General features: G+C 35.2%; 1 protein-coding gene across 1 annotated transcript in view; it reads right to left on the reverse strand.

Moving 5' to 3' along the window:
* MEI4 (meiotic double-stranded break formation protein 4) overlaps positions 1-17,168 on the reverse strand; it is a 134,359-nt gene that overhangs the window by 26,250 nt on the left and 90,941 nt on the right. Inside the window, exon 5 of the mRNA XM_059468746.1 lies at positions 11,747-11,878. Coding sequence (XP_059324729.1) covers positions 11,747-11,878 — 132 coding nt within the window. The remainder of the gene's footprint in view (positions 1-11,746; positions 11,879-17,168) is intronic.

Here is a 17,168-nt window from a genome sequence, read left to right on the forward strand (position 1 = left end):
TTTGCATGAAAATTAATTTTTAATAACCCATGACCATGGAAGACTGTATCTTGAATAACCCACAGACTGGAACTGACTTCTACATTACAAAAACATAGGTACGAACTTCTAATTAATTAAATTAAGACACTCAAATTTAAGTAGATTCTTCTTCCAAGCTAAGCAGAGTTGAGCAGTTCTTGAGCAATCACCATGCAGAATAAAGTAGCATGATGCATTCCAAGAGTTGGCCAAAGAATTCACTAGCAGAATTATGAAATGTAGAAGAAATTAAGGTTTGTGATTCAGATAATGTTCTTTAATATTGCAAATAATGATCTTGTTTATTTTATATAGTTTCTTAAAGTACTACTAGCTCCCTGCTTTTACTAGGAATGGCAGTTTTAAATCAATATAATGGCACTACAATCCTAATTTGCTTCTTTTATGCCTACAGGTGTTTGGCTGTGATTTGGGGTTTTTTTTGGTTTTTTTTTTTGTTTTTTTTTGGTTTGTTTTTCTTTTTGAAAAGGGTTCTTGCTTCTATTACTATAGAAAATGGATGATGCTCAATTAGAAGAAATGTTATTCAGTATTTTTTCTGTTCTTGTTATATGCATGGGCATGAAATGTGTAGTATTCAGTCTCTTCTGAAGACAGAATTAAAACTTTCTTCTTTTTATGACAATCATTGCTATAATCCCACACATACCACAGATATTACTTTAACTTCATAAATGCTTATAGAGTGAGGTAATGCTTTTCTACTTTTAAGAAAGAATCTTTTCAATCTAGCTGCTAATGCATTCATGGCTGTCTGGAATGTGAGTTTACAATGCCTGCTATTACACAGAAATGCATAAATTCAAAGCAAAGCCTGTGCTGGCTTCTGTGAAAACTGTGGACACTTATGTCTTCCTCTTCACAGAAAAAAATGGTCTGAGAAAGAAAAAAAGTTTCAGTCTGAATGGTAAACATTTTCCAAAATTTACAAACTGAAAAAAAAGCTCTAATGATAGAAAACACTATCATTTACCTGATCTACAATGTGGGTGAATTTTACTGTGTGAAAATTGATTATTTTGTCGTGCTTCTGAGAGAGAAAAGTATTCTTTTCACATTATACCTGAAAATTTATTCTGTTTTCAGCAGATGGTACAATAATGTCTTTCAACAATGCAGCATTTATCTGACAAAAGCACAACCCACTAGTCCAATTTTGCTATCAATATTGGAAATACTAACTGGAATTATACACCATTTACTTTTGAGAAAAACATACCTATTATCTAGAATTACTTCTTATTTTCAGTGAGAAAGAGTTTTCAAGCTTAAAAGTACCTTGCCCTCTTCAGCCCCAAACTTCTGGCGTTACCTCCTCCTGGCTACTCTGCAGCTAAGAGTCTGTGAACGACAGACAAGGTTTGGTATGAAATCAGGTTTGAGAAGTAAAATGAAGATAATTGTGATGGGGTTTAGGTGGCTGGAAGGGAGGTGTGGTAACATCAAAGACCTAGCAGTAGCACAATAGTAGCAGACAATGAGAATATCTAGATGGATACAAAAGGGAGGTTAATCACAGTGAAGGATCACCATGTTGATGACTCCTGCTCCTGGCAAGCACTGCTCTAGATGTAATTTGAGTTCTCAGTAATCCTTGGTCATTTACCTGTTCCCTCTGCATGGCCTAAACAGCAGCACTTTACCTCCCCCATCAGCAAAAAAAAAAAAAAAAAAAGTATGTTCTCTGACATGAGTGGACACAAAGAAAGTTTCATCAAGCTTATCATATAAGCTGCATGCTTCCCAACTAAACTATCCAGGTGAAAAAACAGCTCCTAAAAGATCCGAGTACTCCAGTTTCTAGATAAATAATTTTGCTAGCTTGCTCAAGTTATTCAACACCCTTATTAAAATCAGGCAAGTTCTAAATTAAACAGAGAGAGAAGCTAATGTGTTGCTTTTCTTGAAACTTCTTCCTTCATTAAAACAATTTAAAAATAACAAGAGAAAAAGATATGGGACATACTTAAATATAATTAGTTCTAGCTGTTATTCAAGGTCCCTCTGAAACATCTTTCAGCCCTAGAAGGCTAAGGGCTAATTTAGTGGGTTATGTGCTATCCTCTGGGTTTCTTAGGTGCATGAAGGCTGTTCTACAGGATGCTTGAGAAAAATTAGGAGTTTCAGAGCATGCCTCAATATTCACCTTATGTTTCCATAAACTGATAATTATACCTTCACTAGTTTGCAACTCCTAGAGTGTTACTGAAGTTCCTATAAGCTTTCCTAAACAGTATTTCTACCTCCTTCGTAGGTAGAAAAATGACTTGTCTGTACTAGGAACTCAACTAAATTGCAACTATAATCTCACTTCTAGAAAATTTATCAAACACCGTAGGTTTAGAGATGACACAACAGCACAAGTGATGGACACACTAGAGGATTGCGCTACCATTCAGAATGATCTCAAAAGGCTGGAGAAACTGCCAAAAGAAATCCTGAGTTGCTGCAAATAGAAGTACAAAAAATGCTTTGAGCATGTTGTTATACTAGATTATTTCTAGATGTTGTTTCCAACCTTTACCATTCCATACTTCGACAATCATTCAATGAATTTACTCTGTTTAAGTTAATCAACAGGACTGATTCATAGGTAAAATAATCACTTACGTAGGAAGAACTCAAAATGGTTAACTTATTCAGTTACTCTTAACCAAGTTTTTTTATAACTTATGACAATAAGTAGAAATACTACTTAAATTTTGAACTCTATTACTCCACTCTCTCATATTTATCATACGCAATTCACTAGAGTATTCTGTATAAAATGTTGTAGCTAGGCTAAGTAAAAGATTTTTGATTAAGTGATAAGGCTCCACAAAGCATTCTTGAAAACTGCAAGTTCAGCTAGAAGTTTAATAATCTGAAAACTCAAGAGGCACTAGTACTAACTTTTAATGAAAGAATTAATTATAAAGATGAAACAGAGCCCAAATGATCTTGTTTCAAGACAATACACCCAGAGGTTTAATTGGGCTTTACCAATTCAATTCCAGGAATGACAGATGCCAAGAAATTCAAAACATACAAGTTACATCTTCAAAGTCTGCACTATAATCATGCAACCTGTCATTATCTATGAGAAAGGAGAAAGAAGCATAGATTTTTCTTCTATTTTTCTCATTTTTCTGCTCTATGCATTTGACTTCTCCCTATGTGAATTGCTATTGCAATCAAGTGAAAATAATCCTTTCTTATATAATAGGATGCTAAACTGGAGTGGATTCAAGATGATTATTTTCTAAAACTGATTTTAATTCTGTAATGTTGGTGCTACATGCATTTCAAATGTATACTTTAGCAGGAAAGGAATATTTCTACAGGACGTGCAACACAAATTGTGCTGCCATAAATTTTTCTGTAATACTACATGAGTGCAAGTGTGCATTGACAATTGTGGTTCAACTCAGCAGAGGTACCTGGTTACCTGCCTTTCACTGCAAGTTCGAGACTGCAACCAGCAATGTCTTAATCCTCAATCTAATCAAGCCATATAAATCATACATCCTGACTGAGAACACTTCAGCTTCTCTTTCGGGAGCACCTCCAACTTCAGCAAAACATCCTCTGCTGCACAAATCCTGGACATCCAAGACTCACGTGAATCCAGCAACTCACATAATTAATGCACAGATCTAAACACACTTAGCTGCTGCTCTCTTTCTCTCTCACCACAAACCTAGTCCAGTATCCCATTCCCATATCTCTAAAGTCCCTATGAGTCCCAATAAACTCATTCTGACACTTACTCAGGTTCACCAATTCATTAGCTGCACTGAATCCGTTGTGGTATGAGGCTACATAATCAGTGCCTACCTAAAACTGAACCCTCAGATCCCTAATTCCTCAGCACAACAAACTTAAATCTCTCTCTGATACCCTCTATGAAGATGTTCAGCGTTAGATCATCCCACTCTATCTCCCTTAATTAAATCTACACCAGAAATGCTGTCAATGTAGCAAAGAATAGGAGTGGCTGCTGACACCAGTTGTGGAACCCTCTTTTCCCTCAGGGCACAGAATTAATCATGGTTTGCTGTCTTGCCAGATCAAGCCTTACCCAGCCAGGCAGAGTGCTGTCACCCAACATATATAATAAGTTTAAAATATGCTATGGAACCAGATTTCATCTTCCACGTCTCAGCCATGCAAACCATAATTTCAATCTTAGCCACAAAGCAAACTCTATGCAGCTAGTACCTTTTGTCCCTGATATAAACCTACTCTGTTAATAAGATCTGCATCAGTTAAATCCATGCGAGACAAATTCTGCTTGTTTCAGAGCCAAACTTGGGACAGCAGTCCCTTCTGACTGTGGCGGCAGCACTAGAACATTTTAGAAAGCACCAAACAAACATCAGTTAATCTTCCTGGGCTTTAAAATAGTGATGGCTGTGCATAAGCTCTATAGGTAGATACACACTGCTCTAAATGTATTTTTAGCAAAACCAAATGGAACCAACAAAGGAGGTTCCAACGGGGCAAGCTGATGTTCTAAGTCTTTATGTACAGATCTGTCAGACATGTTTAGAAAGACAAGTGTGTGCAAAGCTAGGACATCCAAGATATGGATGTGTCCTGTAAAATGAAAAGAATGGTTTGAAAGAAAGATGGAGTTATGAGTTTACACCAGTATCCTCTATAATTCCATAGTTTTCACTTACATTTTATTATATTTATCTAAGGTCTTAAAAAGAGTTTTAATTATAAGCTGTAGTTACTTTTTAAACAAAAAGTCATTTTATCAGTGATTCCTTGTTAGAAATTCTAGGACTACAACTCTATTTTTCCATTTTCTGAAGATGTGAAATACTAAAGCAGCAAACAGACTGCAAAGCCACTGACACAAGAACTGTGCATTTATAACATATCCCAAAAAAGCATTTAGTGAAGCTGTGTTAAAAACGTGCATAATGAGGATGTTAAACAATTCTCCAAAATCAAAAGCCAAAGGTAAATCTGTAACAAAATCTGTTACCTTTCCTGGAAATTGAACTTTTAAGAGCACATATGGTATATATATGCTATTCACACAGACAACTGCAATAACCAAAAAGCATTAAGGAAGCAGTGTAACATCATTCCATTTTGCAAATCATTGTCTGTAAGCAGGAATGCTCAATAAGGAAGGGAGCCTAATGGGAACATTAAACCTATCTATTTGAAGACACAGGTTTAAGTAAAAATCAAATGGTCTTCCAGACTAGCAAATTTACCACACATGCCACAAAAATCTGACATTTTGTCCTTATTCATGTTCTGCTTTAGGCATGTAAAAGAACTAAATGAGCTGCAAAGAAAGCAATAGAAAAAGGACAGTATTAACAGTCCTTTTAAGGACTGAGAATAAGGAAGTAAAAGCAGCATCAACCCACATTTTAAAAAAGATGTAATGAAAGCTTAACTGCACCAGAAATTAAAATAGGCAATTTCATTTAAGTTATAATCATGTTATTTTTGGTTTTGTTGGGTTTTGGCTTATGGGATTTTTAGGGGCTTTTTTTTTTTATTTGTTTCATTTTGGAGTTTTTTGTGGGGTTTTTTTTGAGGGTTTTTTTTTTTTTTTTTTTGTTCGTTTTTTTGGGTTTTTTTTAAGCCTGAATTTTGTGCACTGTTTGAAACAAGATTTCCAGAAATAATACTTAGTAACATTTTGAGATGTAATATATTTTGGTATTTTTAATTAAGCATTTTTCCTTTTCCAGTATCATATTTCCATGAATGACATGATTCACCAATATTAAGAGTAATAATACCCTAGTCGACAGTTCTCCTCATGTAATCGATATTTGCTGCTTCTGTTCCCAAACACATCTGAGGTTTTCTGATTACATGTCATCCTCAATTTTGCCAAGCACCTAAGTGTAGTCAAAGCCCTGCTACCTTTGAGTTCTGTAGGAACACTTCTAAACTCCTTTCTCCTTAATGGTATCATTTCAAGATAATATGAGAGGGAAGAGAACACGGCATGAACCATTTGTCATTTTCCAGCTCTGTCTGACATGTAAGCATCTTAAAATCTAATCTGTAATAGGGGATGACATATGCAGCAAAAGCAAGTATACACTTCAAAGGTATATGGAACTCTTTTGGCATATACCAAGTCTTGACTGATTCTATCATTCCTGCCTTTCAGGGAAGAGTTTTACAGATTCCCAAAACTGTATCTCCACACAAGGTATATAAGAAATAATGCAGATCCACTAATTATTCTATCCATCCATTATTTCCTTTGTTATCAGTAGCATCAGCAGTTGAATGGAATAAAAATTACATTACATTTACTCAGAGCACTATTTTGCAGCATCTTTTAGAATTCACAATTTAAAATACACTACAATCTCTGCTTACAAGCATAACAAGGAAAGAAATTACATCTTAGACAGGATGAACAGATGTCCAGATGCAAGTTAAATTATTTTCATAAGGTCTACATAACACCAGTCTCTTTTTTTAGCTAGGTGAAGTATTATTAATCTTATGCATCAGCAAAAGTCAACAGTAGAAATTATAAAAAGCCAAATATACTTGGTAGCCATTTTAGTACCTCAAACAACAGCAGACTGCAAAAGGTATTTAGCTTCTCTAGCTGCATAATATTCTCAGTTGTTTTTTCTTATTAACTATTTTAGCCATTTTCTATCATAGTTGAAAAAAAATAGTATAGCTTTTTTTCCTAATGCATAGAAAACCTTTATTACAATGTATATAAACTTATGTTTGAAGAGATTAGACATACTGCATAAATGAAGTAAACTTCTTGGAAAGAGGAGCTTGTCTGAAGAATTCTCTACATCACATCAGACACACTTGCCTTTGGAATAAAGCATGTCGTGGGTACCACACCTGCCCAGAGCAACCATTGGATACAGAATGGATACATGGAGAAAGGCTTATGAAGACAAGCTCTGCCATTAATAGCTCAGTTCTCAGCACTTTAAACCTTTTGATCATCTAGCTGAACCCAGCTACAGGAAAACTCCATTTTCCCTGATGAACTGATTACCAACTGAGCTAGTCCAACTTGACATTCATAAAGCCTCTAATTTGCAGGCCAGCTGGGAAAAAAAAAAAAAGGCTCTGCAGCCACAGGAATATTTCAGCCCTTCATTTGCTTCCATATAGAGCTGTTCCTGTGCAGTTTGACATTCCAGTGACAAGCCTGTTAGCTACACAGTGGTGAATAGCAACGAAAATCTCGGGAAATACTCAAAATCATAGTGCTTCTGTGCTCCCCTTTGTTCTCTTTCTGCCTCAATACACTGCCTGCATAGACTGCTGGTGTTACAGGTCTGCCTGTTCAGAGGCACATGCATCAGACACACCATGGCTGAATGCATCTTACAAGAAGCTCCAACCCCCATATCCTGCACAACCCATCAGCACCAGTCACCAGTTGCGGACCCTGAAGAATTCAAATGTATGATAACGAAGTTAACTTATTAATTACAGTAACTAAAATATAACTTGTTCCAAACATCTGATAACGTTACTCATGTGTGTCAGTGTAAAGAGAGAAGTAGGCTTTGCATGACTACCTGTTACAATGTTCTGCAGGATTAGGTCTTTGCTCCAAACAACATGTCTTGCCCAGATCATCCAAAAAGACATTTTTGTAGAGATATTATGGGATTTTCATCCCTTAACTTTGGAATTTTTTAGCATAAATATCTGCACTTCAGGAAAGGACTTAAATGCCTTTTCTCATAGGCAGAAAAAAGAAGCAAACAAGTCTGGGACCAATTATAATTATCTAAGAGAACATAGGTTTGACAAGAAATGACTTTTCTCCTCCCTTGACTACAATGGAAAGCTTAAGTAAGAATGTCAAATGGAAATGTCATACACATCTGAATTCAAGTGAGACAAATCCCACCTTATGTCTAAATCCTTTGGCTCTTTTGAGTTAAAGCTGTTTTGTTGTAATGAGCCCGATTCTCAAGAATTTTTGTAACATTCAGGAAAGCCTTGCATGACTGTTTATATTCATGTTGCCAAATGTTTAGCTAATCTTAGCTGCTTGTTTGACTTTTACAAGAAGCAGACAGCAAGGTCTACTACATACACCTAAACTAAAGAGGAAATCTCTCCCTTTATGTCCTCTGTCATTCACTTCAGGTGAGAAGTCAGCACCCACATCTGAATTTGGACTTAATGCTTACATAGAATATTGAGAATTACATATAATTTGGTGCTTTGATTACAAAACCCCACACAAACAGCTATCCAGTGTACAGCTTTTGTGATAAAACGATTTTAAATTTTCAAAAAGGTAAAAATGGTACATAGAAAGTAATGTGATAAAACTTGGGTAATGCTACCCAAGCTATGCATCAGCAATTACTGAACAGAGCTTTTCAAAACCTCGTAGTGTGTCTTTCTTTCCTATTTCAGAACCAATTTTCTGGTTTCTAATTTTCTTTTTCAGAATTCTTGGAATTAATACTGGAGGGGTTAGAAATGAGCAGTAAATCCAGTAAAGCACTATGTCCTTTCCATTTCTAGCCTTCTGTCTTTGAAAGTTATCATAAAGGCAAATCTGCTATCATGAGAGGAGCTCAACATGTGAAAATTAATCCGTCTTCCACAGTATCTGAAATCTTTGATTCAGAAATCTTAGTATCTTACACCTCATCTGTTCTGCAGTAGAAATCCAGATGGGGATCAGAAAATTTCTATTTCATAGTAACTTAAGGTTCAATTACAGTATTCTTATAAATTTTATTTATGAAGCATGAAAGCTTCTTATTATACATAAAACTCAAAAGACCATATGCAACATCTGTAAAAATAAGGAGGTCCAACTGAGTTTATATTAATATGCTTTTGCCTAGAATTCAGCATGCTGGTGTCAGCAAAGCACTTAAGTAAGGGCTTTACTTTGAGCCCATGATGAAGTACCTAAATGAATTAAAGCAAACTACTAACTTGCTTAAGAGTTTAGTAACATAAAAATAATCTTAACTGTGTGGAAAATGAGGATGACTATACTGTTTTACATGCTCCTTAATTATTTTTAATTTCCATATTAATATGTGGAAATATTGTATACAAAATTTTATGATTCATGTATTTGACATTAATTTGCCTATTGTAAGATTAAAGGATTTAACCAATTAGACAACAATATAAAAATATTTAGAGTAATCCCTGTACTTTTCTCTTGTAGTTTATTGGAAACACTTTCCAATACACAACTTAATTTTTTAATTTTTAAAGCATGGGGCACAGATAGCACTTTGGAACTGTGGGTCATCAACTGATAGGCTTGTTCCAAGATGACACAGTTACAAACTCTCTAAAGTAATTCAGAATTTGAAATTAAAATATGTTCAATATTTATCAAAGATGTATACACAAACCTGCAAGGGGTTGTGCGGAGCACACTTCCTACTGAAGACATGATGGAAAATAAAGTTGCATATTCTTGAATTCATGCATTTGGCAAACTACTTGGAACTTAGCTCAAGTCTTAATGAGGAAATTAAAACAGAAATGTTGAGCTATCTAGATGATTCATTTAGAAAAACTAAAAGGAATGTTCTTTTTATTCCAGGTCACTGTTGAAAACCATCTTCCATTTAAAAAATTACTATAAAAATAAAACAGAAATTTGCCTGGATGAATAAACTAATTTTTTTAATTTCTGTTTTCCATCAAATTTCCAAAAGTTAATTGCAAACTAACCTGGATACATGCCTTAAATAATTCTTTATTTCTGTTTTGTGCCTAAAACAATAAAACTAACTAACAGTGAAACAAAACAAACCTCATGTATTTCCACACCTCTAATCATAACTAAAATTAAGAATCTCTAATTTGATTGTTTTAAATGGGAGATACTCTTTGCAATTAACAGTGGTTTTGCTTAAGTAACAAAACACAATTAGAATACTTGTCAGCTAATGAAGTTTGATTATATGAAGTATTATCTTTCTCCAAACTCTAATTTAAGTATTTATGAAAAGTTTTTGTTTTAAAGCTGGGGGTTTTTATTTCAAACTGATACTGTATCATTAGATTTGATTATAAAACAAGAAAAAATACTTTAATCCTTTTTAGAATCATATCTACCAGAAGTCATGCTACACAAATTCAGACACATTTGGAAGCTGGTCCATAAATCAGGCCATCAGAATTGAGTGCTATTGTGGTCTATTGCCAGAATATTATCACATACAGAATATATGAGGGATTTTAAGTGAACACAATACATCTATTAGGACTAAGTGCAAGAATGCATGAACTTTAAAAACACTGACTTCATCACAAGCTAAGCAAACCAGAACTTCAGTTACTTGCCCTACATGTACTGCAGCTTTTCAAATTCCTACAGTGTCAGCTACAGATTGATAGATGCCCAGCTCCTAAGGCTTCACCAAATATAAAAGCAATAAAAATAATTACAGTATGCAAGGTTAAGCAGTTCCATAGTAACTAACTCAGCAAATGCTCAGTATGAGCTTGACATCACTGTGGAGAACTGAAAGGTTCTGCATTGCCACTGGCAAAACTCTGAAAAGAAAGATGACTAATTCTGTTAAACAGGTGAGATTTAATAACGTTAAAAATGAACAGCTGCTTTAAACTTAAAAAAACAATTATTGTTTTTAATTACACTCTACCCTATCCTTACAATTGTCAAAAGTCTTTTGACTTGGTTGCCATCAATAAATCTTGTATGCAAACAGTAACCTAAAATAAGGCACAGCTCATTGCCTTATTTTTTCAAAACTGGCATTTTCAGAATATGATTCAAACACACTAGAAATCTGGGTTGGCAATTACATATTCTTTCTCCAACAGTCCAACTTACTACTACATCACAGAGAGATGTAGAGAGAAAAAATTAAAACTGCTTGAGCAACACTTAAGCCTTTTGTTAAATTAGACCACTGCAAAATAAATCTAAGAGTTTATCTTCCACCAAATAAAAAGCTTTTAGGATAGTGTAAAATCCAGTTGCAATCCCAAGTGAAGCTGAACCTTTTTGCATAAAATACACACCAACACATACAAATGCATGAAAAATCTATGAAACCCCTATTTAGTGCATATGTCTTTTTTTCAAATGTTAAAGGAACATCTATTGTCTCTCTCTTTCCTCTATAGTTTACTGGAAATAATTTAAGTTAAGAATAAATTTTACCAAAAGTTCTATTCTGCTATTTAGCTCCTACTCATTGTAACAAATTAAATATGTGCTGGACAACTTTTGCATCAGGAAAATTAATAATTTGAAATAATAATAATGTGAAACATGACATCTGATTCTGAAATAAAATAAAGCAGCTGACTTTCCAGTTTTACATGAGCTAGGGAGAGAATACCAAAGTTATATTGTCTGTATAGCTGAATACCAAAGTTGTATTGCCTGCACAGTCAACAATTTATACATTGTACTAAATCTTCTAACTCATTATTTTAAGTATTTTGCAAATTATATAGTATGATCTAAAAACCTATACAGTCTATTTATTATCCAGTCTGATAATTTTACCTTTCTGTATGGAATTTTCTCTTACTTTATGCCTCTCTTTTTGAATTTGCTGTTTAAGGTAGCTCCTAGCATTTTCTGCATTCATAAATCTGAATATTCTATAAAATGATGATTTTCTTTACATTTTAAGAAACAAATAAATACAGCCAAAACACTGCCCAACACCACTCTCTGGGCTTTCTTGAAAAGAAAAGATGACAGTACCTGGTGAGCCTGCAACAACTGCTCAGCAAACTGACGGACTCCCGATAGGAGAAGGGGTATTAAAGAATTTCTGAGTATGTTGTTCCTTCCTAGCAAACCCAGCGTTTGTGATACAGAATGCAGTGCCTGAAACTAAAGAGAAATAACAGTAAATTTAATCTTTCAAAATGCATCTCAGTCTTTTTTTTATCCCAAATGATTACTTTAAGTAGAAATGGGATTTACATATTAAAATGTTAAAGGAAAAAGTCCAGTTCAAAATTCTACTGATTACAGGCTATGAGATCTATGAGAAATCGACATCCATCCTCACAAGAATAAAACTATAGGAAACTGTCACAGGAACAAACTCCTCCAAAAGTGTGAATTCCCCAGGACACTGCTTTTCAGGATTAGATGTCACCATACCCATCTCCTCACATAGCAAATTGGTGACTACTCTGCACATACAGTTCTTCTGCTTTTCATAGATAGACAAATAAATGAACAAACTCTTTGAAATTCAAACATGCAAGCTGAGAGCTGTACTAGGGTGTTGTCAATATAGTTATCAGGAAAAAAACTGATTAAATGCTAACTGCTAGAAGACACACTATGTATCTGTATGTATTTTCAAATTCAAATAATTCACTTTCATATTGTTCTTTAACAATGCATTTCTCCTGAACCACAAGAGGAGTGATGTAGACTTACATGAGAATTATGTTAGTAATTTTTTGCCACAGTTTCTTCTACTAAAAAAAACTGTTTTCTTTGTTCCCTGAAATTGAAATAAATAGCTTTTATGTAATGAAGCATACTTCTCTACAAAGTACACAAGATTTTTCTATATGTAAACATACTGGAGTTATTTCAAAGGAAAAAGAAGACAAATTAATTACAATTATTATAACTTGTGTTTTTATATAAATGTGTATCCCCTACAACATTAATATTCAGTAACTCTTTGTAAATGAGTATTTTTGACTGACAGATTTCTTACACAAATCCGTATGCCTAAGAATAACTATGATGTCTGAACCACTCCAAACAGATCACTGCACCCTACTAACAATCTAGATTATACCTCCAGCCAACTCACATGTGTATACAGATGCAGACAAATATATATCTATATATATCTACACACATACATATATATGAAAAAAAATACTTGCCCACCATTTACAAGTTTGAATCCTGCTGGAAAACTTTTCCAAACACACAAAGGGCAGGAGGTATTCCAGGAGCAGTCAGCATGATTTTATTTAGGGGAAGCATTTACCTCGACTTTACCATGGTTTTCAACACAGCCTCCTGTAAAATTGTCACTGATCAAATTTTGGGCTAGGGAAGTGGACAGTGAGGTGACTGAAATCTTTTGCTGTAAAACCCATTTATTAGGCAGCTTCGCATTTACAGCTCTTGCTTGACCGCCTGATCAGCAGGTGATGCAATGTCTATTTCCCAGCCTCTTCCAGCTGATAAAGAGTTGGATCAGCTTGGTTATCATCTGCCCACCATGAGACTCCTATGCACAGTCCAATCCAACTTTAATAAAACTTTGCCCTCAATCATCTCACTTCTGCATGTTATCCCAAAACAAGTATCAAAAGAAATCTACAAAAGAAATATAAGTCTCAAGTTCAGAACCAAATCTTCATGCAGAGATACAAATCAAACTCCTCCTATTAAAAAGAATTCATAAATTGTACACATGCAGCTTTGAAAACCAGTGTAATTAAAGTTATTCATTACCACATACACCAAAGAGTCTATAAATATGAAATGTGAATGAAGATGTGATAAAAATAGGTTTCTGAATAATGAAAATTATATAAAGGGATAATGTAATGCATGCACCTACCTATGCCTTTGAGGCTATATGAATTAAAATGAGACGTTCATATACTAGAAATATACACCCTTCCAAACAAAACAATGACTCCTCTTTCTAAAAATAAGGTAGAAATTACCATTTTGAAAACATATTCCGCATATAGCCTCAAAGCATATCTACTAGAAACAAGTTTACAACACCTGGATAGTTCTGCCTTGACAGCACCCATGTTCCCAAGGCTACAACTGCTTCAACTCAAGGTTTAAAAAATGCCTTAAAAATAGCACATTTTTCAGTAAAGTTACCATTCATTTTTATTTCTTTTAATAAATTAAGGAGGGATACAAATTTTACAGTTCTATATTTTCAGAGCATAACATTGAGTATACTTGCTAATTTGCCTTAGGTGAGCAAGGAAACTACGCAATCCAGAGCAGTTTTTCATGGTAACCTCTCCAAAAGATCACAGTAAAACATAAATATTGTTCTTGTTTAAGCTCCTTTCTATTTGCTTACATAATTTTTATGATAGATAATGCAGCAATGATATTTTTGGTGCAATTATTAATGCTAGCAGCTGAGATTTAACTAAAATAGAATCTTTCACAAAATTTCCACATCTTTTATGTTTCGGCAAGAGTTGCCATTTTCTATTTGGAATTTTTGAAGACTAGATAACAACAGACCTTGAAATTTAAACACTCAGCCTCTACTAAGAGAAGTAAGTAGGTATTTTGTATTTAGTAATGATGCCACTTAGGGTACTTGAGATATGAGTATCAATGGCACTGAAAAATGCCACTGTATGATTCAGTGAAGGTGTAAGGGCAGAGTAAGGGCTGGAAATGTGGTCTGCAGAGCAAAGAGTTGAAATAATATGTATAAATTTTCAAGACTGATAGAAGAAATACTGGCAAGTAAACAGGAAGAGAGAGATACATGAGAAGCATCAATTAAAAAACGAAGCAACGTGAAGATAAGAAAAGGGGTGCTAATGTTCTCTGTATAAAAGTGAGGTGACATGGCTGACAACTCAGTTGAGGTGCCTTTACACCAGTGCACACAGCATGGGCAAAAACTGGAGGAGCTGGAAGCCACTGTGCTGCTAGAAAGCTACAACCTTGTTGCCATTACTGAAGCTCAGCGGGAAAAATCCCATGACTGGAGCATGATTGGAAGGCTAAAGAGTGTTCAGAATAGACAGGGGAGCAGGGGAGGAAGGAGAAGTGGAGAGATTGCTCTCTGCCTCAGGAGCTGGATTGAGTGGGGAGACTTGTCTTAGAAGAACAATCATGAGCAGCTTGAAAGCCTGTGGGCAGGAATCAGAGGCAACAAAGGGAACCTTGTGACTGGGGTTTACTACATGCCCCTGATCAAGGGGAGCCTATTGACTAAGTCTTTTTGCAAGAGGCATTAAGCTCACAGGCTCTTGTCCTGATGGGGAGCTTCAGCCCACTCAGCATCTGCTGGACAAGCCAACTTTGTTCTGTATTCTTCCATAATTGTAGCTTTGGTATGATCTGCATCAGCTGAAGCTAGCTGAAAGGGGAAGACAGACAACATCTTCTTTCATTCATTCTTGTCTATGTTACTTCTATGATCCACTTTACTGAAGTAAATGAGGGTCAGTCAGTTTGGTGATTGCTTTAGACAGTAGCAATTTTCAAAACAATGGATTCTGATTACCATTTGACTTAACTCTCTACATAAGGACAACAGATTGCTGAGAAAATTTAATTCAATAATCAAGAGATTCAAGCATTGAGTCTTACTAGACCTCAAAATCTAGGCAACATGTTTTAATATTCATACAAATGAAGTGCTCTTCCCCATAAAAGTAAAATCTTTTGGTGTATGAAAATGCACCCACAGTATTCCCCTTGGGACTCAATTAGGAAAACTGAAACCTGTTCATTTTACACTTGAAAACCACCAGTGACATGAATAACTATTTCTAAATCTTATTTGTCCCTAAGCAGGAAAGGCTCTTGCAAACCAATGAATTAAGTCCTGTCTTGGCTGTGGCTGACAAAAGATACTGCAAAGCTATGCACAGTTGGGGAGGTTTATTGTCAACCACAACTGACTGCAGCATGTATTAAATGCATACTGTTGCATATATTCAAGCATCAGAGTAAGTTTATGATGACTCTCTTCCAGGAAAATTCAGTCATTAATGAATCATACAAACTGTATCCTAGATAAGAAAAGATTCAAAACCATGGTTCTGATGAATGTGTGCTGTTTAAACTGCACATGCACACATATACATTTCATTATATAATTGCCACTGAGATTGAAACATTTCTCTTTCTGCTTTTCAATGTATTACTTTTCAACTTGTTATTTTCATGAAGAATTGTGAATTCTTTCTCACACAAATACCCAGTAAAAGCAGCAAAATACTATTCTGAACTCCTGCAATTGCTTTTCTGTTAAATGTTATCAATAGTAGTATTTTGAGCAGTGGCAAAATTTTACATAAAGGCTTTTAGGTGAAACATGAGAGAAAAATTAAAATGGGTAGTAAAGTCCCAAACAGGACATGAGAAGTTCCTAAAACTATGTTGATGTCTCGGTGTCCCTCCAGGTGCTGTTAACGCTAGTCAATTCAAAACAACTACCCTAAAGGCAGCCAATTTCTGAAAAAGAAAAAGGTTAAGAAAAAAAGGAAAGAAGCATCACATAACCTTTTTTTATGTGTGCGCTGTTTGACTGGAATGGCAATTCATGACTTAACATCATCTTCAAAGTCAGTACTGATGTTTTAAACACAGCATGAGAAGAAACAAATAACAGACCACCAAAACACATTTCTTTTCTTTCCAGGTCTTGCCTGAAAGACATTATGAGTGAGATGGGCCAGAGAGATGAGGTATTTGTCGAACAGGAGCTGAATACAACTCAACGTTAGAATCCCAAAAGTACTGTCTTTGTGTTTTGGTTAACTCCTTAAAACATGAGGTCCAAGAAACACATACAGATCTCTGTAAAAAACCCATGACTAAGGCCAGGATCTTTTGGCCTGTAACAGATGCATTAACCAGGCTCTGAATTACAGTATCAGCTGCACCTAAAAGAAGTACAGTCAGTGAACTGAATTATCTACAATGCTGACAAACTGTTGTGACACCACTAAGGATCACACCACAGAAATCCCACGTAATGCAGCATCCTGTGATGTACTTGGCCATGACAGCTTTGAACACAACTGAATGGCACTGAAAGAGACTAAAAATAAACCTATTTTTCTTCCATCTCCAAAGTAATAAATGAGACTCTGGATTCCCTCACAATAACTGTTTTGAAGTTTCACACAGCTGTATAGACAAGAGATGTAAACATGACACATACAAAGCGTCTTAATTTCTGTCAGATGGCTTTGACTTTTAAAGCTAATTCCATATATTATGAACCTACAGCAAGCCCAGATTCACCACAGGAGGCTTCCAGGCAAGCTTCAGGATGTCATCTCTGAAGTGCTCTGCTGCCAAAACCTCTACCAGAAATATAAAACATATATGCTACCCTAAACAGCACAGGGAGTTGGGAATCCCCAGTGCCTCCAACTGTTGTATTCTTCTGATATAGGAGAGATGATCC

This window comes from Ammospiza nelsoni, chromosome 3 (assembly GCF_027579445.1).
Source record: "Ammospiza nelsoni isolate bAmmNel1 chromosome 3, bAmmNel1.pri, whole genome shotgun sequence".
Lineage (NCBI taxonomy): Eukaryota > Metazoa > Chordata > Aves > Passeriformes > Passerellidae > Ammospiza > Ammospiza nelsoni.